This window comes from Dipodomys merriami, unplaced genomic scaffold (genome assembly GCF_024711535.1).
Source record: "Dipodomys merriami isolate MVZ:Mamm:240054 unplaced genomic scaffold, mDipMer1.0.p SCAF_55, whole genome shotgun sequence".
NCBI lineage: Eukaryota > Metazoa > Chordata > Mammalia > Rodentia > Heteromyidae > Dipodomys > Dipodomys merriami.
In genome coordinates this window covers 5581743-5607872 of record NW_027206124.1, presented here as the reverse complement: position 1 = coordinate 5607872, position 26130 = coordinate 5581743, and the positions used below count along the sequence as shown (strand labels likewise).

Here is a 26130-nt window from a genome sequence, read left to right as displayed (position 1 = left end):
CTCAAGGATAGCGCTCTACCACTTGAGCCACAGCGCCACTTTCAGTTTTTTCTGCTTAAGTGGTACTGAGGAATGGAACCCAGAACCTCATGCATGAGAGGTAAGCACTCTACCACTGAGCCACCTTCCCACCCTGTCCCTGAGCTTTTTGCTCAGGGCTAGTGCTCTACCTCTTGAGCTACAGCTCCACTGATGTCTTTTCTCATTAATTGGAGATAATAGTCTCACGGACTTTCCTGCCCGGGCCGGCTCGAACTGCGATCTTCAGATCTCAGCCCGCTGAATAGCTAGTTTTGTTTGTTTTGTCGGTCGTGGGGCCTGAACTCTGGGCCTAGGCGCAGTCCCTCAGCTCTTCAGCTCAAGGCGAGCGTTCTACCACCGCTTCCGATTTTCTATTTGTTTATTGGCGGTAAGAGTTTCACGGACTTTCCTGCCCAGGCCGGCTTTGAACCGTGATCCTCAGATCTCAGCCCGCTGAATAGCTAGGTTTACAGGCGTGAGCCACCAGCACCTGGCTGGCACAGCTAGTGTTAATTTAATTGCATAAGTTTGCTGAGGTTCCAAATATGGGGAAATTGGGATGGGCCACGATTCTGCAGCACACAACCCCTCAAGCAACCGAGAGAACCCGAGAACCACGCCTACCTGCGGGGAGGCGTGGCCAGGGCCCGGCCGCAGCTCCGCCCATCAGAACAGCCTCTTCCGACTCTGAGCACGAGGGACACAGAACCCGCCCTCCCGGCATCCCCTGCGGCAGCCGCAGAATGGATAAAAAATGACGCGCTTCCCTGCACCGCGCGTGCGCAAGCGCCGGCAGCCTGCGCCGACTGCCGCACGTGCACTGGGCCCCCGACTCCGCGCACGCACGCTGCGCACGCGCACGTGGCTTTCAGAAGTTCGGCCCGGCGTGGGTCGGGCGGTAGGCGGTGCTGCGCAGAGCGGAGGATGGGGCGGGCCGGGGGCGGGGCAGGGCGGGCCGGGGCGGCGCGCCGGAGGACGCCGGGGCCAGGCGGGCCTGCGGAAGGCGCGTGTCCCAGCCTTGGTGCTGCTGCGGACCACGGGGCCATGGAGGCCGAGCTGAGCTCTGAGCGCAACGGCCAGGCTCGGGCGCCCGAGGACAGCGCGCGGGCCCTGGCGGAGTTCGCGGCGCTGCACGGCCCGGCGCTGCGGGCCTCGGGCGTCCCGGAGCGGTACTGGGGCCGCCTCCTGCACAAGTTGGAGCACGAGGTACGGCCGGGGCCGGGCCCCCGAGGGGCGGGCCCGGGGGGGGGCGCGGGGGGGGGGGCGCAGGGTGGAGAGGGGGCGCGGGGCGGAGAGGGGGCCCGGGGGAGGGGGCGCGGGGCGGAGAGGGGGCCCGGGGGAGGGGACGCAGGGGGGGCGCAGGGTGGAGAGAGGGCCCGGGGGGCGCGGGGCGGAGAGGGGACCCGGGGGAGGGGGCGCGGGGCGGAGAGGGGGCCCGGGGGAGGGGGCGCGGGGCGGAGAGGGGGCCCGGGGGAGGGGGCGCGGGGGGGCGCGGGGCGGAGAGGGGGCCCGGGGGAGGGGGCGCGGGGGGGGCGCGGGGCGGAGAGGGGGCCCGGGGGAGGGGGCGCGGGGCGGAGAGGGGGCCCGGGGGAGGGGGCGCGGGGCGGAGAGGGGGCCGGGGGCGGGAGAGCGACGGAAACTCCGCCTTCTTGGCTTGGGGGCGGCCTGGAGTTGGGGAGCCCGTGGTCTCAGCCTGTGCCCCGATCTGGGGTCCTGGGCCGGGCCGGCCGGCGCTGAGGCCCCAGCTGTGTGCCGCCCCGGGCGGACCCGTCACCCCGCCGGGGGATGCGAACCGCGGCTGGGGCTCGTCCGAGGCTGTCTGCCTCCTGCCGAGAGCTGGAGCCTGTGCGTTTGGGGAGCTGCGTGCGCTCCAGCGCCTGGTGGTTCTTCATGCCTGGGAGCCTTGGTCATAAGGAACACTGAGGCTGGGGAGACAAAACTTTTAAAGAGGCTCGGATGCCTTTAGGTGCGCCTGGTTTTTGTGGGGACAGTTCCATCCTGCTGCCTGTTGGCTCTAACCTGGGGTTTCCCAGGGTCCCCCTTTCCGGCAGAGGGGTGGTCAGTGAGCCCTGGGATTAGCGGATTCGCCCAGGCGCTCAGGCCAGGGCGGCTTCAGGGCCAGCCAGCCAGGGCCCTGTCCTAAGCTGGAGTCAATTCCTCTTGACTACTCATGTCCCGCTTTGAGATAGTTAGGGGTGCAGGTGACCAGAAGGAGCCTCAGAGCCCAGAGGAATGTGTCTCACAGAGATATAGAAGCCCGGAGTCTGGCTGACTGAGAGCCCAGGGATTGAACCAGGTATCTTCCTACCAGAACACACTGTTGTAACCCCATCAGCAAGAAGGCAGAGCGCCACAGTTGATAAACTGAATGATAGGCGTCTTTATTGGCAAGGCGGGTGACTGCATGGGGCATAGACTTCCCAAATCATGCAGCCCCCAGAGAGCTCAAAGTTAGTCTTTTAAAGATAAAAGCCACATTATCCCAAGCAATATGTGAAGGTTTTAATTTTTTCCTCTTCATAGCATATACAAAAGCAAGAATGAGCTATTTCCTGGAATGCTGGGCACATGGAAACTTTTGGGGGTTTTCGTAGCACCCTCTAAGCAAATGACAGCTCTGGGGTTAGGGGCCTTTATCCTTGGGGGATAAATGGAATTATTTCTGTCGGGCTTCTTGCATAAGGACATAACCTACTTCAATACAAGCGGCTAGCTCAGTGCTAGCGCATGTGCGAGGCCCTGTTCCGTCCCAGCACTGCCAAACAGCAGCAAAACACATACCCAAGGATATTCAGTGAGAGTCACTGTTCAAAATTTGAATTTTGCTCTTTTCCTGGGCCAGCTGTTTGCTGTGGAGGCGCATGCTGGCAGAAGCAGGGATCCTGAGATCCCTGTTCTCTGGGATCAGTGACCACGGGGGACTGGGTGGCAAGGTGCCAAGTACATAACCTTGTCTCAAGTCCAGGTGCCTCCGTTTGGTTTAACAGGCTCCGTGTGAGCGGTGCCTCCCCACAGTGGTATCTTCTAACCGTGTCTTTGCCCCATCACCTGCCCTTCCCTGAAGGCTCACCCTGGTCCCAAGCCTGTGCTGTGGTGGAAGAAGACCAGGGAAGATACAAAGAGGATCCCTGTGTGGGTGAAAGGGGGCCATGTGGGATCCCCTAGGTCCTGCCCTGCCTGAGCCCTGTCTCGGTGTGGGAAGCAGAGTGATGAGACGTTACCACCAGGGAGCTGGGGTGTCAGGAAAGATAAGCTGCAGCTTGTAGAGGCGGTCACTAGAATGTCCAGTCCTGCCCTGGCCAGTCCCGCTGCTGTGTCCTGGCCAGGGGCGGCCTGTGTCTTTCCATAGCTCTCACATGCAGAGCTGAGTCATTCTGAGTCATGAAGAACGTGCACGGGGGCCAGGCCAGGGAGGAGACCAGCAGGACCTGCACCTGCACAACCACAGGTGATCAGGCCCTCATCTGTGCCGGGCCAGTGCCTTGGTGCCTTGCCTTGGATCTAGGCTTCAGAAGGAGAGGAGTGACTTAGCCTCTACCACCAGCTCCTCTGCCAGAACCTTCCATAAAGCTTCTTCCCTTGGCGGTTTCCCTAGGGGCTCCTCTGGTCCCACCTTTGGTGTTTGGCACCCTGTTGCACAGCACAGGAGAAGCCAAGGTTTGAGGAAGCCTGGGGCGTGAATTGCATCCCCCAGCTTCCTTCCTAATCTTCGGGGCAAGGCTGCTTGGGCCTCCTCAGGATGGCTTCGAGAGTTGAGGAGGACTTAGCTTCAGGCTCTGTGCTTTTCTCCTCCTAGGAACCCCACTCATGTCTCCAGTGCCCCACATAGCCCTCCCAGTGCAGCAGAGTAGTTTCCCCGGGCTCTGAGGGCCTGGCCCTTGACGGGCTACCAGCCCAGGCAAGATCCCCTGTGATCCGTCTCCCCTCCGCATAGCAGCACACTGGACACTCCCCGCCTGCCAAAGCTGCCTGTGCCTGCAGAGGTGGCTCATTCCAGCAGGCGCAGAGTGCTGGGAAGAGAAGGTGCAAGGCAAGAGCTAGCTAGGTTTGGTTGCCTCCCTGCAGTGGGCCGGGAACTTCACGGCACGTTTTCGCTAACTCACAGGAAGACACCCACAGCTCTGGCCTGTTCACAGTTCCTTCTCTCCCAGTCCTTTAATCCTCCCAGCAACCCCGGAGGAAGGCCACTGCACGCACCGGGAAACAAGCAACAAGTGGCCGAGTACCTTGTTCAAGGGCACATAGGTTGAAGCAGCAGTTACAAGATCTGAACCACAGAGGCAGTCTGAAAATCCGAACCCCTCCTCCCCCATGTCTTTGCTGGCTCCCACAGAGAACACGTAAGTGGCTGGAACAGCAGAACTGCTGACAAGAGGCCAGCGTGTCTGCTTTTCTAGCTGCTTGAGGTTCAGAAGTGGCCTTGGAAACCCAAGCCCATGCTTCCTGTCTTGAGGACTTGCCACAGGTCCCAAGCTGCCTGAGTGTGCTGACCAGTGATGTAGAAGACCCCATAGATTGCCTGGCTGCCCTGGTCTTACGTTATTTCTGATGAGAAGGAAGTCCAGTTGTGTTTTCCCTATAGAACAAGCACTGTGGCCATATCCAAGCTTGGTGTCCTGTGCGGCTGTGGCGTAGATCAGGTCCCTGTGATGTCCCTGGGAGTCTGTCGGATTTTGTGGGGAGATTTCAGTGACACGTCCAGCTTCCAAAGGGGTCTGATGGCCTTCCGGCCTGTGCATGGCCCTCAGGTCTGATGGGGGCCCCTGCCCACATCCCCTGCTGCCTGTGCTCTGACCCCAGGTTTTTGACGCCGGGGAGATGTTTGGGATAATGCAAGTGCAGGAGGTGGAAGAGGATGCTGTGGAGGATGAGGCTGCCGGGGAGGCCCGGAGGAGGCAGCCCAACCCAGGCGGGGAGCTGTGCTACAAGGTCATCGTGACCAGCGAGAGTGGGCTGCAGGCCTCAGACCCCAACAGGTAGGAGCCATGGCTGGATGTGCATGCTTTCCGAGCCCGCTTCTGTGTAGAGGTCACCAAGACACTGGCTGTTGGACAGCCCTCATGAGCCAAGCTCCATGCTTGTAAACCCCCCCCCCCCCAAGACGGCCAATGTCCAGCCTTGCCTCCCGGTTTCTGAGTGTGTCCACACCGGCAGTCCAGAAGTACCTCTGTGACCCTGGACCCTGATAGTGCCTCCCACTATAGGTGTGATTCAGGTCCCACAGTTTTGCCAAAGAGATCAGGACTCTCCTACCCCACCCCCACCCCCGGGGAAGATTCCCTGTGACTACTTCCGTTGGTGTGGGGGTCTAGGTACTGTACCCTAAGGCCCTGCAACCTTGCTGAACCAGACACGGGGCTGGCCTGGTCTTCCTCAGAGCCACTCAGTCCTTGGAGCAGGTCACAGATGAGACCCGAGACCCAGGGCTGCCTTCTACCCAGGGCCACTGTCCTCAGCAGTGCCAGGCTGCCCGCTCTTCTGCCAAGTGAAGAAACTTGCCGTCCTCCGAGGGACCCCAGAATCCAGGCTGTCCTGCTTTGTCTGTGTCCTTCTCCACCTGTAGGTGGTAGGCATCCGGCCCACCCTGTGGCTCTGCGTAGCACCCTGTCTGCCACACCCTGTGCTTCATTCCACTCACTAATTAGTCTTTCCCGGCTGCTAGGCCCTAGCAGGCTCCTTCATCTCCTTTGCCCCACCTGCACCTGCAGGGTTCGGTCAGCCACCATCCCATCCGCTCAAGCCACGCGCACACACCGCTAAAGGCCCAAACAAATTAAAAAATAGAAGTATACTCTCTCAGCTACTTAGAGGTTAAGCTAGGGAGGGAGAAGGAGAGCTCGGGACCCTCCTGAGAAAAGTTAGCAAGGTCCTGTCAAAAACAACAAACAAAATCAAACAAGTAGCTACTCAGAAGGCTGAGATCTGAGGATCAGGGTTCCAAGCCAGCCCTGGCAGGAAAGCCTATTAGACTCTGGTCCCCAATTAACCACCAGAAAACTGGCAGTGGAGCTGTGGTTCACAGTGGTAGAGCACTTGCTTTGAAGCTAAAGCGCTCGGGGACAGCACCCAAGCTCTGAGTTAACAGCTCCACAACCAACAACAAAAAAGGATTGGGGATATGGCTCAAATGGTAGAATGCTTGCCTAGCATGCAGCCCTGGGTTCTATCAAACGAGAAAAAAAGACTGGCACCAATGACTTACCCGTATAATCCTAGCTACCCAGGAAGCTGAGATCTGAGGATTGCAATTTGAAGTCCACTCAGGGCTGGGAAGGTGGCTCAGTGGTAGAGTGCTTGCCTTGCATGCCTGAGGCCCTGGGTTCGATTCCTCAGCACCACATAAGCAAAAAGAAAAAGAAAGCCGGAAGTGGTGCTGTGGCTCAAGTGGTAGAGCGCTAGCCTTGAGCTGAAGAGCTGAGGGACAGCGCCCAGGCCCAGAGTTCAGGCCCCACAACCGGACCCAAAAAAAACAAAACGAAAAATCAGGAGATTTTTTTCCTCACGGGCCCGAGTTCAGGACCCACTTTAGGGACCAATAAAGGAAAAGCTGGCACCAATGGCACATGCCTGTAATCCTAGCTTCTTGAGATCAGTTGAAGTTCCATGCCAGCCCGGGCAGAAAAGTCCTTTACATCCCATCTCAAGGCAAGAGGCTGGGTGTGGTGACACACGTAGCTCAACTACTACAGAAACAAAAACAGGAGAGCCGTCCAAGTGTGCACTATGGTAGGAAGCAAGGCCCATCTCAGAAATACCAGCACAGTAAAACTTGCAGGTATGGCTCAGCAGCAGAGCATCTGCCTAGCAAGCTCAGGGCCTTTTTTCAAACCCCAATACTGCTCCCAAAAACAAATGCTCATATGAGCACAATAAGATTCCTGCCTTTGCCCTGAGCCCAGAGTTTCTGCTGTTGCTTTCATTCTGCAGGGGGAATACAGTCAGAGCAGCTGAGAGGCTGCCTCGCTCATAGAGCACCTTCTTGTTGGGAGCCAGCGAAGCTCCGGGCCATGGCCTACTCAGGCCCTGCCCTGGAATGTAGAAGGCCACACCTGGCCTTAGACCTGCTGCTAGAGTGCCTGCCCCACCCCAGCGTTGTGGGAGCTGCACAGGCCATGGACAGTCATGGGCAGGGCAGAAAGCCCGCTGTGGGGTGAGTGCCGTGTGTCTCTCCTGCACACCCCCCTGCTGCTGCTCCTGTGTGTGGAGTCGTGGTTCCGCTTTTGGTTTTTCTTTATGGAATTGAACCCTGGGTCTCATGCATGCCAGACAAGTGTCTTAACCACCTGAGCCAAGGCCCCACACTTTGTTTGCTTGTGTGGTTTTTGTTGTTTTTGTTTTTGGCTCAGGCGTGAGGCTTGAGCTTTGGGCCTGGGCACTGTCCCTGAGCTCTGCAGCTCAAGGTGAGTGCTCTACCACTTGAGCCACAGCGCCACTTCCATTTTTCTGGTGGTTTATTGGAGATAAGAGTCTCACAGGGGCCGGGTGCTGGTGGCTCACGCCTGTAATCCTAGCTACTCAGGAGGCTGAGATCTGAGGATCTCGGTTCAAAGTCAGCCCGGGCAGGAGAGACCGTGAGACTCCTATCTCCAATAAACCACCACAAAACCGGAAGTGGCACTGTAGCTCAAGTGGTAGAGCGCTCGCCTTGAGCTGAAGAGCTGAGGGACAGTGCCCAGGCCCAGAGTTCAAACCCCACGACCGACCAAAAAAAAATGTCTCACAGGGGCTGGGAAGATGGCTCAATGATAGAGCACTTGCCTTGCATGCCTGAGGCTCTGGGTTCGATTCCTCAGCACCACATAAGCAAAAAGGAAAAAGCCGAAAGTGGTGCTGTGGCTCAAGTGGTAGAGCGCTAGCCTTGAGCTGAAGAGCTGAGGGACAGTGCGCAGGCCCAGAGTTCAGGCCTCACGACCAGACTCAAAAAAAAAAAAAAAAAGAGTCTCACAGACTTTCCTGTCTGGGCTGGCTTTGAACCATAATCCTCAGAGTTCAGCCTCCTGACTAGCTAGGATTACAGGTGTGAGCCACCAGCACTCTGCTTGTATTTCAGTTTTGATACAGATTATTGGTCAAACTCTGCTCCAACTGGCCTTAAACTCAAGGTCCTCTTACCTCCTCCAGAGTTGCTGGAATTATGGGTATGTGGCACCATGCCTGGCCAGCCTTTGCTCTTGATGGTGCTGGTGCTGCTACAGGAAGCAGGAGGGACTGCTCGGGTCTGCCCCGCAGCAGCTGGGAGCCAGTGGCTGACACTTAGGCTTGGTGTCTGCAGTGCCACCACACTCAGTGTGCTCAGCTACCTGGTGTTCAGTCCATGTGGAAAGGAAGTCCACTCAGGAGAAGGAAGTCTTGTTCAGGGCCACACACTGAGATGACCAGGATTGTAGCTGAGGCCTAGAGACTCCAAAACCATCACCGTGGTGCTAAAGAAACAGCTTCAAAGGAGTTGGGTGCTAGGTTCAGTCATAGCCCTGAGCCTCCTCCCCTTTCCTGCCCATCGAGCCTGCCTGGCGCTCATGCCACACGTGGGCTGTGCTTTCAGCATCTTCCTCATCGACCACGCCTGGACGTGTCGCGTGGAGCACGCGCGCCACCAGCTGCAGCAGGTGCCCGGGCTGCTGCACCGCATGGCCAACCTGATGGGCATTGAGTTCCACGGCGAGCTGCCAAGTGCTGAGGCTGTGGCCCTGGTGCTGGAGGAGATGTGGAAGTTCAACCAGACCTACCAGCTGGCCCATGGGGTGAGCTCACCCCCAGGCCCGGGGCAGGGAAGACGGCCACGGTGTGCAGGCTGGGCTTCCCCCAGGCCCCGTGGAGGCCCTGCACAGTCCCTGGGGTCAACCAAGGTTGTGACCCAGTGTCCACCCAGCCCTTGGCCTCACTCTTCATAGCTTTATCAGAGTGATGGCTTTGGGCCCAGATGACTTGACCCTTCATTATTCCTTTCTAATCCTGTCTGTCTGCCTCCCTCTTATACACACACACACACACACACCAGAAGAGGCTCAGGCTCTCATTACTCACCCATGTGACTTTGAGAGACACCCCCACCCCGACTTAAGGCCCCCTGGCCCCAGAGAGCAAGGAACGCAGACACCCCCGTGTTTGTTGCAGAGCGCTGCCTCCCTGTGCCTCCACCTCCCCCCCTCCACCAAGTTCTCACAGCGCCCCATGGCCGGCCCTGTCCAGGAGGCCTGGGACTCCCGGGCCCAGGGCAGTTTGGCGGAGGTGCATGTGGGTGGAGGGGTGCCCAGAAGGGCAGGGCGGGGGGCTCGTGGCTGACACTGACCCCGCTGTGCCCACAGACGGCAGAGGAGCGCGTGCCCGTGTGGTACATCATGGACGAGTTTGGCGCGCGGATCCAGCACGCGGATGAGCCCAGCTTCGCCACCGCACCCTTCTTCTACGCACCCCAGCAAGTGGCTTACACCCTGCTGTGGCCCCTGCGGGACCTGGACACCGGTGGTAAGTGAGGCACCCGCCCGTCCCGGAGGATGGGCCTGGGAGCGGCCGCGGCCCCTGCTGATGGGCACGCGTGTCTCCACGCAGAGGAGGTGACCCGGGACTTTGCCTACGGAGAGGCAGACCCTCTGATCCGGAAATGCAGGCTGCTGCCCTGGGCCCCCGTTGACATGCTGGACCTCAGCTCCTCCACGCCCGAGCCGCCTGCTGAGTATTACCAGGTGTGCCCTCTGCCTCTGACCCCAGGCCTGTGTGCTTGGTGGTTTCTGGAACGTTCTCCATCCAGTCACCAAATGTTTCTGAATGCCAACTGATGCCAGACCCTGAGCTGGTTACTGTGGGAGGGAGGGAAGCATTTGGTGAGAGACAAGGGCTCGGCGTGGGCAGGAGTTCCCCCATTGCACAGCCTGCACCTGTCCCGACCTCGGTCCCGGGCGCCTGGTGCTGGAATCAGGGCCCCAGGGGCTCGGCTGAGCTGGACGGGGCCAGGCCCAGGGCCTGGGGGTGGTGGGGGTGGGGAAGGGGAAATAGGCTGGGCAGTTGGATCTTGCTCATCACCAGCTCACCTCACTGTACCCCACAGTGGGTGTCTGGATGCTCACGCTTTTACATCAAGTGGGGAACCCTGCACGGCCCCTGTGTGCTTCCCGTCGTCTTGGCTGGCCTCCAGTGCCTCATGCAGTGGTGCGAGCCGTTGTCAGTACGGTGCTGCTTGGGGAGCAGTGACCAGGACAAAATGCCTGCCATGTCCAGCACCGTGAAATTACTTCTCAAGTGTGCTTGACACACTGTCAGTTAGATCAAGGATAGAGAACCCATGGGCGCAGAGGTCTGAGTGTTCAAACACAGGGAGCTCCAGGGCACAGCGGGCCCGAGCACTCTAGGCTACTTCTGAGCCATGGGCCCAGCGGTGCGGCCCAGAAGTGCAGGCTGGCGGGGAGACCTCACGCGAGGAATGGGGCTCGGTGAGGCTTTGGCCAGGGGAGGGCAGCTGGGGTCCAGAGCCAAGGGGACGTGAGAGCCGCAGAGCCCATCGCGTGTGAGGCTGCGGCGTGCCTGAGGGCTGTGGGAAGGCCTGGCGGGGGCAGCGCGGTGCTGCGGCCCCGCGGTCCCTCCAGTGCTGCTGGCTGACGGCCTGCGGCCTGCCACGGTGGACACCTCCGAAGCAGTGGCTGAGGGAACCACTGTGCCACACAGACCCACAGGTGGACCTGCGCGTGGGGCCGGTGAGGGACAGGCACGCTGGCCTGGAGGCCAGCTGTTCATGGGACAAGAAGGAACGTTGGTGTGCGCCTTGGAAAGTTCTGAGGGAAGAGGAGCAGGCCACCTGCCCTCACCTGGAACGTCCTTGTTCCAGGCGACCACTCAGGTCAGGCTGTGACCCACATGGCTTCTGTGGAGCTGGGGTTTGGTGGCACTCAGTGCGCTGCCCTGGCTGTACACCATGGCTGGGGCTGAGGCCCCGGTGAGGCGGTGCTGGCTGTTGGTGTTGGTTGGAGGCCTCCGCGTTTCCACACGGGGCCTCTCCGTGGGCTGCCCCGTGTCCCCGTGGCATGGTAACTGACCTGGCCAGAGAGAAAGTGAGAAGCCGCTCAGGACCTGGTGGCCCGCCTCCGGAGTGCCTTGTCTCCACTGCTGCTGCCCAGGAGACGCAACCGCTAGTGCGGCCATATTCGACGAGGTGCACTGAGCTGTGCCCTGAGCTGTGCACTGAGCTGTGCCTTCGGAAGAGACGCAGCTCGTGGACCTGCCCCAGCGCCAGTATTAGGGCTTGAACTCAGGCTTGCAGACGGTCCCTTTGCTTTTTTGTCCAAGGCTCTACCATTTGAGCCACAACTCTACTAACAGCTTTTTGGTTGTTAATTGTAGATTTTCACACACTGCTGCCCGGGCTGGCCCTCCGCTGGTGGAAGCCTCGAGCCCCACTCCCCACCCCAGCCCGCACTTCTGAGCCCACGGCCCAGTGAGGCTACCCATGGCTCAGAAGCAGCTTGAAGTGCTCGGGGCCCACTGTGAGCTGGGAAGTGGAACTCCCTGTGTTTGAACACTCAGACATCTGCACCCATGGGTTCTATAGATCTTCAGATCTCAGCCTCCCAAGTAGCCTGAGCCTCTGGCGCCCAGCTCTGTGAACATGTGGCAAGCCCTCCAGCACTCCTCGGATCAACAGCCCCTGCAGAAGACACCAGACTCCTTCCCACCTGACTCTCAGGCAGTGCTGAGATCAAGAGCGACCTTACCTGTCTCTTCTTCTTGATGTAGAGTTGGGCGGTTCCATACCCGAGAGACTTTGACCCCAAGCCCTCCCAGGTGGTGGCCTAGATCAGTCCTATCAGGGAGGCCCTGAGGTCCATTTTCAACTCTGCTTTCTTCCTTCCAGGTCATCTTGGAGGAAAACAAGGAGAAACTGCCACTTCCCATCAGCCCTGCGGCGTACCCCCATGACCACGTCTTCAAGTAAGTGTCTGTTCCTCGGTCACCGTCCTCCAGGAGGGGACGAGACAGATCGCTGTGCTTCTCTTCAGCCGTCCCAGGCCGTCTGCCTGTATTGATCATTTTGTATGGCCTTCGAATTGTCATAAATTCCTCCATGGCCCCTGATCTGCAGAGTTGAAAGCCAGCCAGGGCTGCATAGTGAGATCCCTCGCCAAAAACAAGACCTGAAACCGGGCGCCAGCGGCTCACGTCTGTAACCCTAGCTATTCAGGAGGCTGAGATCTCAGAATCACAGTTCAAAACTAGACTGGATAGGAAAGTCCGTGAGACTTTTTCTCTAATGAACCACCAGAAAACCAGAAGTGGCTTTGTAGCTCAAGTAGTAGAGTGCTTGCCTTGAGCTGAAGAGCTGAGGGACAGTGCCCAGGTCCAGAGTTCAAGACCCATGACCGACCAAAAATAAAGCCCTGTAGACTGCGGGAGAGAGGCGTGCCTGAGTCCCTGGGGCGGGAGCTGTCAGGCTCTGTCACCAGTGAGGAGCCGTGCCCCCTTGTGCTGAGCTGGGCCAGACACCAGATTCTGCCTTTGTGGAAGCCCTTCCTAGAGACCCCAAACCTGGTTCCGCTGCAGGTGGATGGGGTGCTCCTCTCCACCCCCACGCAGGTCCCAGCAGACCACAGGAAGCCCACTCAGTGCCCTGCTCACCCCGGGCTTCAGTCCCTCTCTAGGGACTGGATCTTCACCCAGTGCCAGTCGCCTAGTCCACCACAGCCCCTCGGGCCACCTTCACCCATTATCCCACAGGCCTCTGGGCCCCTCCTTCACCTCTCTGCCCTGGGCTTGTCCTGACCTGACTGGCCTGCAGATGTCCCTCCCTCCCCCCCCCCCCCCGCTCCCCCCGAGAGAGCTCATCAGGGCTCCCATCCCATACCCACGCTCTGTGGCATCTGTTGTCAGAGCAGTGGTAGCAGCCCACCCTCTAACCCCATGGAGCACTGTCTCCTAATGTCTACACCGCCCTGTTCCATCCCGTCCACGGACGCAGGACCTAAGCTCCCATCCTGAAGTGAGAATCTGGGCACATAGGGCACAAGGTGCCCAGCCCCTGCTGACCTGGAGCCCCGGGCAGGAGCTCACCCCACCCCACCCCCCTACCTCCCCACAGGGTGCACACGGACGTGCAACAGGTGCTCAGCCACCTCACCCACCCGCGCTTCACCTTCACCCCAAGCGAGGCCGACGCCGACATCCTCTTCAACTTCTCTCACTTCAAGGACTACAGGTGTGGTGGCCTCCCAGCCCCCCGGGCCTCCGCCAGGCCCTGCTGCGCTCTGAGCCAGCTGCTCCTCCACCCACAGGAGGCTCAGCCAGGAGCGGCCACGCGTGCTGCTGAACCAGTTCCCCTGCGAGAACCTGCTGACGGTGAAGGACTGCCTGGCATCTGTGGCTCGCCGGGCAGGCGGCCCCGAGGGCCCCCCCTGGCTGCCCCGCACCTTCAACCTGCACACCGAGCTACCCCAGTTCGTCAGCTATTTCCAGCAACGGGAGAGGCGGTAAGGCCCCCAGGCAGGCGGGACCCTGGACAGCCTGGTCCTGCCAACTTCCTACTCCCCTGGCTTCCTGGGAGACACTAGCTCGCCTCACAGTCGGCCTGGGGCCTGCGCTCCTGGTGCAGCCTTGCCAGCCCCCCACTCCCCTAGGGGTGAGGACAACCACTGGATCTGCAAGCCCTGGAACCTGGCCCGCAGCCTGGACACACACATCACCAAGAGCCTCCACAGCATCATCCGGCATCGCGAGAGCACCCCCAAGGTGGGGCCCGGCCCAGGCCTGGGTGGTGGGCGGGGTCCGCGGTCACTGGGCTTTCGGGAGTGAGCGCTGGGGCAGACCTGGCCTCGGACCACGCACTGACAGTGGAGGAGGCCCCGCCCACCTCAGGCAGGCAGCGCTGACCGCCGGAGTGACTGCGGCAGGAGGGTGGGCGGCCAGAGGGACACCAGGTGCAGGGGCGGGACGGGCAGGAGGGCACATTGGAGCTCACAGGACGCAGGTCCGCCCAGGCCGTGTCTGGGGTGGGGGGCTGTGAGGGTGCTCATTGAGGGGTGAAAGGAGTTACAGGTGAGCCTAGTGCATGCATTTTTTCCATTAGATGTGAATCCTAGATGGGGCTTGAAATAAGGAAAGGGCAGTGGTGGCTGGCCCAGGCGGGACTGGGCACAGGGGTCCTGGGCCCAGGGAGGAGCCGTCTTGGGTGCGGGAACTGAAGCGAGCCCATGCCACCTCCAGGTTGTGTCCAAGTACATCGAGAGCCCCGTCCTGTTCCTCCGAGAGGACGTGGGCAGCGTCAAGTTCGACATCCGCTACATTGTGCTGCTGCGCTCCGTGGCGCCACTCCGGGTGTTTGTGTATGACGTCTTCTGGCTGCGGTTCTCCAACCGGTAGGTAACCTGCGGGCCCGGGGTGCTGGCTGACCAGGCGTGGCGAGGGGCTGGGCCGAGGGTCTGCTCCTCCATCTGCCAGCTTGTGACCCTTTGTTCCTGGGTGGTGGTGAGGCCAGCGTGGGCACGTGACTGGCATGACCACTGGTCATGGCTGCAGATTTCACAGCTCCTCCTCCTGACCCCAGCTCACACCAGGGAACTGGTGCCCAGCGTGGCCAAGGGGTGTTGTGTCCCTGGTCCCCAGCAGTGGCTCAGCTGTCCGCTTGTCCTCTAGGCCCTTTGCACTCAGCGACCTGGACGACTATGAGAAGCACTTCACTGTCATGAACTATGACCCGGAAGTGGTACTGAAGCAGGTAGGGCCTGGGATGCGGGTCCTTGGTGTGACTGTTAGAAACATCTTGAAAGCAGCAGTGTTGTGCCAGGCACAGGTCCTTGGTGTTCGGAGGTCCTGAGGCAGGTCATGGCGTGGGGTCAGCAGTGGACACCCAGGAAAGGTGGCTGTTCAGGTGCCAGGGCTGAGGCACAAACGGGAGATGCCTGGCAGCCAGCTGGGCAGCAGGTGCCCGCACCAAGGCCAGCTCTGAGTGCCGGAAGGAGGATGGAGAAGCAGACCTCCAGATGTGTGTCCAAGCCCTCTCTGTCCTGCTGCCTGTCCACCAAACCCCATCTCGCCTGTCCCGCCTCACACCTGCCCACAGCCAGATGTGTGGTGATGGCACAGGCACACCTTAGCGGACCCTCAGCAGCCCAGCCCTGGTTTTCCATGACTGGTGTTTGCGCCAATGCTACGTGATTGGATGTGTTCTGAGACCTCATAGGGTATTTCCAGATCTTGGTGGCTGTTGAGTAGTGACGCATGGTCCTCATGTTGACCCCTACCTGCACTACCTACTGGGGGGAGGCTGCCATGTGCCCACTCCCCACAGGCCGGGCATGGCCAGGTGGTCCTGTGGCCTCTTGCCCTCGACCACTCTAATCTGAGTATTATTAGAAGCCATCGCTAAGCCATCTGAGCCCTCCTGCGCCCCGTGTGGGAAGCCGTGTCCAGCGGGCGTGCCCGGGTGCTGGCTGCTCTCCAGCCTCCTGGCCCGTCCTCAGGCAGAGCTCGGAGTCTGCAGCCGGTGCGGCTCCTCCTGGACCGGTTCTGAGCCGCGTCCCGCCGGCAGGGCGCTGCCCGCCCGCCTCCCGTGCTCTGGTGCTCAGGCGCCCCTCGCTTACTGCAGCCCCGCAGGCGGGACAGGGAGCAGGGACTTTTCGCAGGGGGGAAACAGCCTCAAAGTTAAATCTGCCTGCCGGGCGCCGGCGGCTCTGGCCTGTCATCGTACCTACCCAGGAGACTGAGACGTCCAAAAAGTTATGTCCAATTACCGGGCAGAACGTGGAGCCAGAGGTACCGGTGCCCGCCGCTCATCTCACGGGAGGATCCCGGCCTCCCACGTGGTGTGCCTGGCAGGGCTGGGATTGACACCGCGTGGGCCGTGCGGGCCGTGGCCAGCCCGAGCGTTGCAACAGGCCTTGATGTGTTGCAGGTGCACTATGACGAGTTCATCCCTGAGTTTGAGAAGCAGTACCCGGCGTTTCCCTGGAGCGGTGTCCAGGTGGGCCTGCGCCCCGGGGTGGGGACAGAGCTGGGCCTGCAGGCTGCCCCTTCCCTCCCGGCTCAGTGGGGGGGTGCTAGCACCTTCTGTTGGTCCTCTGCCTCCCACTGAGTCTATAGAGATGGTCTGCTACCCGCTAGGCCTGTGTGCGGAGTTGTGGGGTCCCACAGCAGAAAGGAGTGACCTGAGAGTATTTGGGACATCCTAGGCAGTCAGAGGGTGACAGATGTGACAGGCTCCGTGGAGGCTGGCCCTCCACCACCTGCAGGAGCTCTGGGCAGAGGTTAGGATATAGCAGTGGCCCAGCGTAGAGGCCCTGGGCTGCATTCCCAGTCCCTCCAGTGAAGGCAGCCCTGGCCGGTCTAGAGACCCCAGGAGAGGAAGAACGGTTCAGGCCACAGGGCTGCCACATGGAGCTAGGAGGGCTGGGGCTCCTCCCAGCGTCCATGCTGAGCAGGCCGCCTCGCCTGTCCCCAGGCTGAGATCTTCCAGGCCTTCACCGAGCTTTTCCAAGCCGTGTGCGCCAAGCCGCCCCCTCTGGGCCTGTGCGACTACCCTTCGTCCCGGGCCGTCTACGCCATCGACCTCATGCTCAAGTGGGACAGCCATCCCAGTGGTAAGGAGCCCCCAGCCCGGGCCTGTGCCCCCCCCCCCCCCCGTCCCCCTTCCCACGGCCCATGCTCTGCCCCCAGGGAAGCGCGTGATGCAGCCTCAGATCCTGGAGGTAAACTTCAACCCCGACTGCGAACGGGCCTGCCGCTACCACCCCACCTTCTTCAACGACGTCTTCAGCACCTTGTTTCTTGACCAGCCCGCTGGCTGCCACGTCACCCGCCTCCTCTAGTCCCCCCCCCCCGCCTCCTCTAGTCCCCCCCCTCCGTCCTCTGGGCAGAGCCGAGGCAGGCGGGTGTCGGCGGGGCTGGGCGCTGCAGCCCGCCCTACTCTACCTGCAGCCGCAGCCGCCGCCTCCACTGGGAGCTTTATTTTTCTAGTAGTAATGTTGCTGTTACTGTTGGTACTGGGCCGAGGCGTCCACTGGGGCTTACTCCTGACATCTCAGGACGCCACGTTCCCAGAGGTGCCACGAGAGCCTCTTCCCTGAGTGGCTCCCACAGGTGCCCAGACCAGGACTTGGGTGCGGCTCCCATCTTCTGGAGGCCAGCCACAGTTCCCACCGGCATTGGAAGACAGGGCCCAGGGGAACTTCACGTTAAAGCAGAAGCTGTCTTCCGCCAGTGTCTGTCAAACTGCAGGAGTTTCCATGGATGTAAAGCTCTAGTTTTTTCCAAGGTTTGTTCTGCCCGTTTCTGTGTGGCCAGTGCGCCCAGGCCCCGCTCACTAACGCTCCGGCTCTGGCTCGGGGACCCCCAAGCAGTCAGCCAGAGGGAGTGTGTGTGGAGGCTGCCCGTCCCACCCCGCCAGGCCCTCGGCAGCAGGGGTGAGTGCTGGGCGATGATCGTGGCTGGAGGACCCCAGCGTGGTGCCCGCCCAGGAGCAGCGCAGCGTGGGGATCACCCATGCTCAGACTAGGAGTCTGCGCGTGATGGAAGCCCTGGCCCGGCTGCCAGCTTGGAAGGCTCACACAAGAGCGGTCACTTCCACACCCACAGGCCCAGAGTGGAGGCCGCCCTGGCCTGGGCTATGTCCTTGGAGACAGGCCACTGGCGGCCCCCTGCCCTAGCCTTGTGACCCCCACTGGGGGGGAGCCAGCCCTCTCCTGCTCCTGGGGCTTTTGTGGCTATGGAGTGTGCGGTGCTGGGAAGACCCCAGGCTCAGGCTCATCTGGGTGAGGTGCCACGCCGATCCCCTCCCCCGTCCCCGCCCCACACAGGCCACCGCACAGCTGCCTGCAAACTTTATTGGGTAGAAAATGACGGCCAGAAGCATGGGACCCTGCACCTGCGTGGGACTGGGACTGGGCCCACCCGCCCCGAAGCTGCTGGCGGCCCTGGGCTCAGGTCCACATCCAGATGGACGGCAGGGCGGGCGGGCGCGGCTGTGGCAGGGGTGGTGCTCAGTGCTTGACAGCCGCATCCTCACTCCGGGCGCCACCTCCCAGGCCGGCCTCGGTTGTCTCGCCATAGGGTATAGTTGAGCGCAGCGGCAAAGGCCAGCCAGGCCAGGTAGGGGTACAGCAGCCTGGCGGCCTGCGGACTCACCCGGTGCCAGGCCACGGTCGTGGCTGTCGCTGCCCCGCCAATAAGCAGGAGGTCCACCAAGGCCTACGGAAACAGCCTCAGGTCCACCACTGTTCACGGCTGCTCGGGGCTGCTCGGGGCTCAGGTGGAGGCCTCAGGCTGTGTGGGGCTCTGCTGTCCCCAAAGCCGGCCAGTGGTGGGGACCCCTGTCTGGCTCAGCAGGGACCCTTCTGAGGGGCTGGGGTGCAGCTCAGTGGACTTTTTTCTTTTGGAGGTGGTGGTGGTGACCCTGGGGCTTGAACTCAGGGCTGGGCACTGCCCTGATCTTGCTCAAGGCTAGCACTCTACTTTTTTTATTTTATTATATTTTTTTTGGGGGGGGGGGTCCAGTCATGGGGCCTGAACTCTGGGCCTGGGCGCTGTCTCTCAGCTCTTCAGCTCAAGGCTAGTGCTCTACCACTTGAGCCACAGCGCCACTTCCGGCTTTTTTTCTTATGTGGTGCTGAGGAATCGAACCCAGGGCCTCGAACATGCAAGGCAAGCACTCTACCACTGAGCCACCTTCCCAGCCCATCGTGTTCTACCTCTTTAATCCTCAGCACCGCTTCCTCTTTCTTTTTCTTGTTTGAGACCGGGCCTTGCTGCACTGCCCAGGCTGCCCTGGAGCTTGGGCTCAAGCCATCCTCCCGAGTGTGTACACTGCAGGTGCAGCCAGTGCGCCCGGCCGAGGGGCTGGGGGCATTCGGCTGTAAGCTCCCCGCCTCCCCTGCCGCTGCCCGCTGCCCACATCCCGGGCCGCCCGCAGGGAGTCAGGCCCAGGCCGAGGCCGCACTTACCCAACCCATCTCTCGGGCACCAAAGAAGATAGGGGGCCACGTCCAGTTCAGGGCCAGCTGCCCAGCGTAGAGACCCAGGGGAACCACAGCTTCCTCTGTGAAGCCCCCCAGTTCTTTCCAGACCATGTAGGAACCATATCTAAAACAGAGGCCACCAGTCAGAAGGACACCATCAGAGAAAGGGCCAGAGCCTCACTCATCTCTGAGATGGCAATGATGCCGTCACTGCCTGCTGTGTGATGTCCAGGAAATCGCTTGACCTCCCTGGGCCTTCGTCTTCATAGGATTGCTGTGGGGGCTCACACACAGGAAACAGCATCTGCTGCTATTTTCAGCAGTGTCATAAAGGGCAGATTCGTGGAGAAGGCTTTGAACCTAGCCACGGGCCCTGCCAGCCACAGGCATCTGGCCCAAATCTGGCATGAGGGGAGGAAGCAGGGATAGAGATGTGAGCCACAGCAGGGCTGCAGAGAACATTCTAGGAGGAGGAGGGGATTAGTTGACCTCTGACCACACCCTGAGGCAGTCCCCACAGACGCCACCAGGGGACACCCTTCCGGTCACTGGGCACTTTCCTGGCAGGTCCCTTGTCAAACACAGGCTTTGGAACATGCCATCCTGGGCCCTGGCACCGCAGTCCATGAAGCTGCACCTCTGCCACCGCAGTAGTTTCTCTTGGCACCAGCCCTAGAGGCCCAGAGGCCAAACACCCGGGGTGGGTGGAGGCAGCCTCCCCGAGGCCAGGGGAAGGCCTGCAGCCTCTCTGGGAGCCGGGGCCGCCCTCCAGGAAGGGGCTCAGCCTGCACCCACCTACCCCATGGCTGAGTAGAGTGTGCCCCAGATGGGGGCGAGCGCCCAGCGCGGCGGGTGCCACGCGGGCTTCTGGAGGCCGGCGTACCAGCGGAGACCCTCTCCTCGCACGAAGTAGGAGCCCACAAAGCCCCCTAGACTGGGCACCAGGGTGAAGCCCACCGGGGGCACCCAAGGTGGCGCCATGGGTGCTGCAGCTGCTGCTCCAGAAAGTTCTGAAAGAGAACAGAGGGTGGGGTGAGGGCCTTCCCCAGCCCCGCGGAGCTCTCCCACCTCAGACCCCCCACGCGCCTCAGCCGGTGCCCAGCCCCGCAGTCAGTGCAGGTCAAGATCCCCTCCACCCGGCAGGCTTCCTGCCCTGCCAAGCCTGTGCCTATGTTCTAGCACCTTCTTCCTTCTTTCCTTCCTTTAGTGGCTTAATGGCAGACAAAGCTTGTTCCCCACCACCCACTGGGTCCCCTCAGCTTTCTCAGTTTCTCCTCGGTAGAAAGAGATGTGGCTGGGCACTGTGGCCACACCTGACGTTCAAGGATCATGGTTGGAAGCCAGGCTGGGAAGGAAAGTTCATGAGATTTGGTGTGGGTGTGGGTGTGCATGCACATGTACATGCACACGCACACGTGCCAGTCCTGGGGCTTGACCTCAAGGCCTGGGCGCTCTACTCTGGCCCTGTTTTGTTTTTGTTTTTGTTTTTTTTGCTCAAGGCTAGTGCTCTGCCAGTTGAACAATAGTGCTACTATCAACTTATAGGTTGTACCACAGCACCACTTCCGGTTTTCTGGTGCTTAGTTGAGTCTCAGAGATTTCCCTGCCTGAGCTGGCTTCAAACTGCAATCCTCAGATCTCAGCCTCCTAAGTAGCTAGGATGACAGGCGTGCCACCAGCACCGGGTTGATGAGACTCCTCTTACCTCCAATTAACCACAGAAAAACCAGAAGTGGAGCTGTGAGTCCAGTGGTAGAGGACTAGCCTTAAGCAAGAACGCTAAACAAGATCACAAAGCCCTGAGTTCAAGCTCATAAAAATAAATCTAGTTCCAAATAAATGCTAGATACCAAGTCTCGCAGTTCAGAAAGGAAAGAACACAGTCCTGCCAGGTGTCTGGCACACACCTCTAAAATCCCAGCCTTCACAGGGCCTGAGTTCCAGGCCAGCCTTGATGAGGAAGACCCCAGCCCGCACAGGCTTAATCCAGGCGAGCCTTGAAAGGAACGAAGATCCCAGGCCCTGTCCCTTACCACTCCTGCTGAGCTCAGCGACTCCTGCCTGGGTTTGGTTTGGTTTGGTTTAAGAGGGTCTTGCTATGTAGCCCAGGCTGGCCTTGAACTTGTGATCTTCCTCTTGACCAACTATACACCTGACCATCTAAAGGTGCACAGAGCTGGATGCCATGTAGAATGGGATCGGGGCTCACACCTGAATTCCTGGCTGCACAGGAGGCTGAAATCTGAGGATCACAGTTTAAACCAGCTCAGACAGAAAAGTCCAGTAATAGTTCATTTCCAATGAACCACCAGAAACCCGGAAATGGTACTGTGCCTCAAGGAGCTATATAGCATGAGCCTTGAGCAAAAGACGGCTCAAGCATTCAGGCCCCACAACCGACAAAGGTACAGGATACCTCATATATTCCCAACTGTCTTTACCAAGTTCCACAACAGTTTCATCACTCGGAAAACCTGGGCTGGGAAGGTGGCTCAGTGGTAGAGTGCTTGCCTTGCATGCATGAGGCCCTGGGTTCGATTCCTCAGCACCACATAAGCAAAAAGAAAAAAGCCGGAAGTGGCGCTGTGGCTCAAGTGGTAGAGTGCTAGCCTTGAGCTGAAGAGCTGAGGGACAGCGCCCAGGCCCAGAGTTCAGGCCCCACAACCGACAAAAAAAAAATCCTGTGCCCATGTGCAATCGCGCCCTGCCAGTGCCACCCAGCCCCTGGCAACCACAGCCTGCCTTCTGCCCCTGTGGGCACTGCTTGGCAGGGTCCCCGCAGGGGCCTGGCAAATGCTTCCTTTCCTGAGCATCCGGTTTTAGAGGTTTGTGTGGCAATGCGGTCCCTGGGCCCCAGCATGGGGAAAGGGAAGAGCACAAGGTCCCCAGGTACCTCCCAAGCTGGTGTCCCTGCCAGCCTGCAACCAGCCCCCCCACCCCCCCTGCTGGCCACAGCCATGGAGGGGTGGGGCCCGCCCAAGGCCAACACAGGAACCGGGAACAGACCCAGGCCGCACCCACAAGACTGTGCTGTGTTTATCATCTCACAGGCCCCAGTCATCAGCCGGCACTCCCAAAAAATGGGGAGGTCTCCTTGCCAGCTAGGCTTAGAGCCTCCTGGGGCCTCTGGACCCTGCTGACTCCTGAATCACCCCAAGGGGGAAGAGGGGGGAGTCAGGCAGGGGTGGGGCCCGCACTGAGTCACCCTGGGTGAGCCACAGACCAGCTCTGGGGGAGAGGGGCGCCCAAGGGGGCCCGGGATGGGGCTAGGGGCCCAGCAGAGGACCAAAACCACTCACCGAGCTGCTACAGTATTTGTCTCTTGCTGAAGGTGAATAAGAGTCCAGCCTTAGCTCTGCTTCCAACTTGCTGGGGTCCAGGTGGGGGAGTGCGTCAGTGCTGGGGCTATTTATCCCATTTCCTCCTAGAGACAGTGACCCGGAAGTAGAGCAGACTTGCTCCCATCCGTCCTCCTCCCTCCACTGAACCCAGCCTCCTCCAGGCCTTATCTGTCCCTGCACGTTTAAGTGATTCATGCCTGGTCCTCTTCATTGTAAGAAAACAAGCAGTGAGCCAGCAAGAAGTCTAGAAGGATCTTTGGCCAACAGGTGGCCAGGAGTTCTGAGTGTGGCTGGAGGGAGAGGGTCACTTCTTAAAGTGCATTCAAGCACTGCTTGCAAAAGTCAAGTCAAGAGCGCCCAGGGCGGATGACCTGTGGTCCTAGCCACTTGGGAGGCTGGGAATGGAGGACTGCAACTCAAGGCCAGCCCCAGGGAAGAAAAGTCGATAGCAGCGTCCTCTCACCCCACAGCGGGTGCGGGTCCTCCCTCCCGCGGGAGGAGGGTGGTGCCAGGCGCCAGGCCGGCGGGCGGGAGAACTCCAAGGGGCACCCGGGCCTGGACCGCCGCAGGGGCAGCGGAGACTCGGGTCTGGGCAGGAATTAAAGTCCCGTCTAAAAATAGCCGGTGAGGAACAGGGCTGGAGGTGGGGCTCAGAGGCCGTGAGTTCAAATCCCAGCTCCCCGAGGGGAGCAGGGGCAACGGGCTCGCTGCCGGCCCGACCCTCGCCCCGCGGGGCGGCCCAGGGTCCCCAGGGGGAGGGCGACCGGGCGCGGTGCAGTCGGGGCCGGGGCCACCTGCGGACACGGAGGGACCCCGGCCTGGAGGAAGCAGGCTCTGGGATCGGACCACGGGGCGCGCGAACCCTGGACCCCGAGGTCCCTTGGCAGAGCCTCAGTTTCCCCGCCTCCCCGTTCCCAGCGAGTCTCCAGCAGCGGGGGAGGGGGGGGCGCTCGCCTCCCGGGCTTCGCAGCGGCCGCGGGGCCGCCTCCTGCCATCCCGCCCCCGGGGACCCGAGCCGCCCCGACCCGACGTGGCCCCGGTCCCGATCGATCGATCGAACGCTCCGGGTCCGCGCAGGAGCCCCGCCCGCAGGCGCCCAGGCCCCGGCGCACGTGCTGCCCGGCGTGAGCCCGTGACGCTGGCCTCAGCTGCCCCTCTGGCCCCGAGCGCAAGGGCGGGCGCGGTCGGGACCGCACCGGTGGGCGCCCTGCCCGCGCCCCCGGCCCCCACCGCCGCGCCCCACTCACCACGGCCCAGGCTCGACTCGATCCCGGAAGGTCACCGCGCGGGGAGGTGGTGGCTGGCCTCGCCCCGCCCCGCCCCTGCAAACCCCGCCCATAGCCCTGCCCGACCACGCCCCCCTGGGGCCGCTCCTCCGGACGCGCCCGGCCCCGGCCCCTGTAAGCCACGCCCCCTGGGGACCCGCCCGTCCGGCCACGCCCCCTGAGCGCCTGGCGCCGCACGGGCTGGAGCTGGAGCCGTGACTCACGGCTGGAGTGAAGCGGGCGAGCGCTTGTAGTCCGGAGTTCAAACGCCAGCCCCGGCGTGCACGCACGCGCGCGCGCACACGCACACACAGCAGTTCACTTAGCTACTTGGCATTGGCCTTCCGGGTCCACAAGCGCCAATCTCCTCGTACCGGTCGGTGCGCCTGTAGTCGCAGATTGGGAGACACGCCCTTCTCGTAGGGAAGAGGCTCAGGCCGCCGGCCACCTCCACCGCCTCGCCCGGCCAGCCCGGCCGGCCCGGCCGCGCCTCACGAGCTTTCTGGGCGCCGGGCACCTTCCTTTGCAGAGCGTAGTCTGGCCTCATCGCTCTGGGGGCTCCTGTGTGCCTCCCCCCCCTCACGATGCCCTCGCCGCTGTCTCCATGTTCCTCCGCTCTGCTGTATGCACCCCCTGAGGTTTGGCTCCTCCACTCTGCTCTGTGCACCCCCTTAGGTTTTGAAGGCTCCCCCGCCCCACAAAAAAAGTCTGGAAATGTCATCCCCCCGTGTGCTAGGGAGAGACGGGCCCAGGCGCGGCCTTGAGAGCGCAGCTCGGTCAGGAGGGCTCTCAGAGGTCGAGGAAGCCACTCCCGCCGTGTACAGCAAGGCTTTGTCTGCCCAGTGAGTCTATTATACATGTCAGCTCCGTTCCGCCTCTCAAATGTGGCCGACCTGCAGAATCCCCACCAACAGCTCCCTGAGTTTGGACTTCCCAATCTCTAAAACCGTGCACTTGAGGCTGGGAAGATGGCTCAGTGGTAGAGTGCTTGCCTCGCATATATGAAGCCCTGGGTTCGATTCCTCAGCACCACATAAGCAAAAAAAAAAACAGAAGTGGCGCTGTGGCTCAAGTGGTAGAGCGCTAGCCTTGAGCTGAAGGACAGCACCCAGACCCAGACCAAAAAAAAATAAAATAAAATAGTCCCTTTAAAGGGCTGGGAAGGTGGCTCAGTGGTAGAGCGCTTGCCTTGCATGCATGTGGCCCTGGGTTCAATTCCTCAGCACCACATAAGCAAAAAGAATAAAAGCAGGAAGTGGCACTGTGGCTCAAGTGGTAGAGTGCTAGCCTTGAGCTGACGAGCTGAGGGACAGCGCCCAGCCCAGAGTTCAGGCCCCATGACCCAACCCAAAAATAAATAAATAAAATAAAACCATGCACTGGGTTAACCTGTACTGTACGAACCACACACATGGTTAGCATTGGCAACAGAATGTGCCAACGCTGTGGCTGAGTGGCAGAGTGCTTACATAACATGCACAAAGCCTTGGGTTTGCTTTCTCAGTACCACATACACAGAAAAGGCTGGAAGTGGCACTGTGGCTCAACTGGTAGAGTGCTGGCCTTGAGCAAATAAAGCTCAGGGACAGTGCCCAGGCCCTGAGTTCAAGCCTCAGGACTGACAAAAAAAAAAAAAAAAGCCAGATGCTGGTAGCTCACACTTGTCATCCTAGCTACTCAGGGGGCTGAGATCTGAGGATCATGGTTAAAAGCCAGCCTGGGAGCTGGGTGCTGGTGGCTCACACCTGTAATTCTAGCTACTTAGAAGGCTGGGATCTGAGAATCGCAGTTCAAAGCCAGCCTGGGCAGGAAAGACCCTGAGGCTCCTATCTCCAATAAACCACTAGAAAACTGGAAGTGGCACTGTGGTTCAAGTGGTAGAGCACTTACCTTGAGCTGAAGAGCCGAGGGACAGTGCCCAGGCCCAGAGTTCAAGCCCCACAACTGACCAAAAAAAAAAAGCCAGCCTGGGCAAGAAAGTCTATGAGACTCATCTCCAATTAACTACCAGAAAAACTAAAAGTGGCACTGTGGCTCAAGTGGTAGAGCACTCACCTTGAGCCGAAGAGCTGAAGAACAGTACCTGACCCAGAGTTCAAGCCCCAGAGTTCAAGCCCCATAACCAAAACAAAAACAAAAAACAGTCCATAGCATTTTCCCTCCTTGTCTGGGGTGACCGCCTCCTGTAGTGTTTGCCAGAGAGCCTGTACCATCATTGATACTCACATTTTCCCAATGGTGGGCTGAGAGGTTTGGCTGAGTAAGAACGCAAGGTTAAAAAATAGCTTCCCAAGCCAAGCACCAGTGGTTCACACCTGTAATCCTAGCTACTCAGGAGGCTGAGATTTGAGGACCATGGTTCAAAGCCAGCCCAAGCAGAAAAAAAATCTCCATGAGACTTTTTGGTTTTGTATTTTGGGTCCGGTCGTGGGACCTGAACTCTGGGCCTGGGCACTGTCCCTCAGCTCTTCAGCTTAAGGCTAGCGCTCTACCACTTGAGCCATAGTGCCACTTCCGGCTTTTTTCTTTTTGTTTATGTGGTGCTGAGGAATCGAACCCAGGGCCTCAGGCATG

The 26130-nt window shown here is 60.4% G+C and overlaps 2 protein-coding genes across 2 annotated transcripts; one reads left to right on the top strand and one right to left on the bottom strand.

Annotated features, from left to right (window-relative positions):
• Positions 1-998: 998 nt before the first annotated feature.
• On the top strand, positions 999-17250 carry Ttll12 (tubulin tyrosine ligase like 12). The gene is made up of 14 exons (XM_069999719.1): positions 999-1227; positions 4822-4997; positions 8564-8762; positions 9327-9486; positions 9571-9704; positions 11864-11940; positions 13085-13201; positions 13278-13472; positions 13620-13731; positions 14206-14357; positions 14635-14716; positions 15893-15961; positions 16439-16577; positions 16654-17250. Exons 1-14 carry the CDS (start codon positions 1066-1068, stop codon positions 16803-16805), a joined length of 1926 nt encoding a protein of 641 aa, XP_069855820.1. The 5' UTR covers positions 999-1065; the 3' UTR covers positions 16806-17250.
• Positions 17251-17803: 553 nt separating this feature from the next.
• Tspo (translocator protein) lies at positions 17804-23622 on the bottom strand. The gene is made up of 5 exons (XM_069999720.1): positions 23539-23622; positions 22250-22374; positions 19750-19960; positions 18936-19074; positions 17804-18183 (listed from the first exon to the last, which is right to left on the bottom strand). The coding sequence occupies exons 3-5, from the start codon at positions 19929-19931 to the stop codon at positions 17998-18000; spliced, it is 507 nt and encodes a 168-aa protein (XP_069855821.1). The 5' UTR covers positions 19932-19960; positions 22250-22374; positions 23539-23622; the 3' UTR covers positions 17804-17997.
• Positions 23623-26130: the final 2508 nt, after the last annotated feature.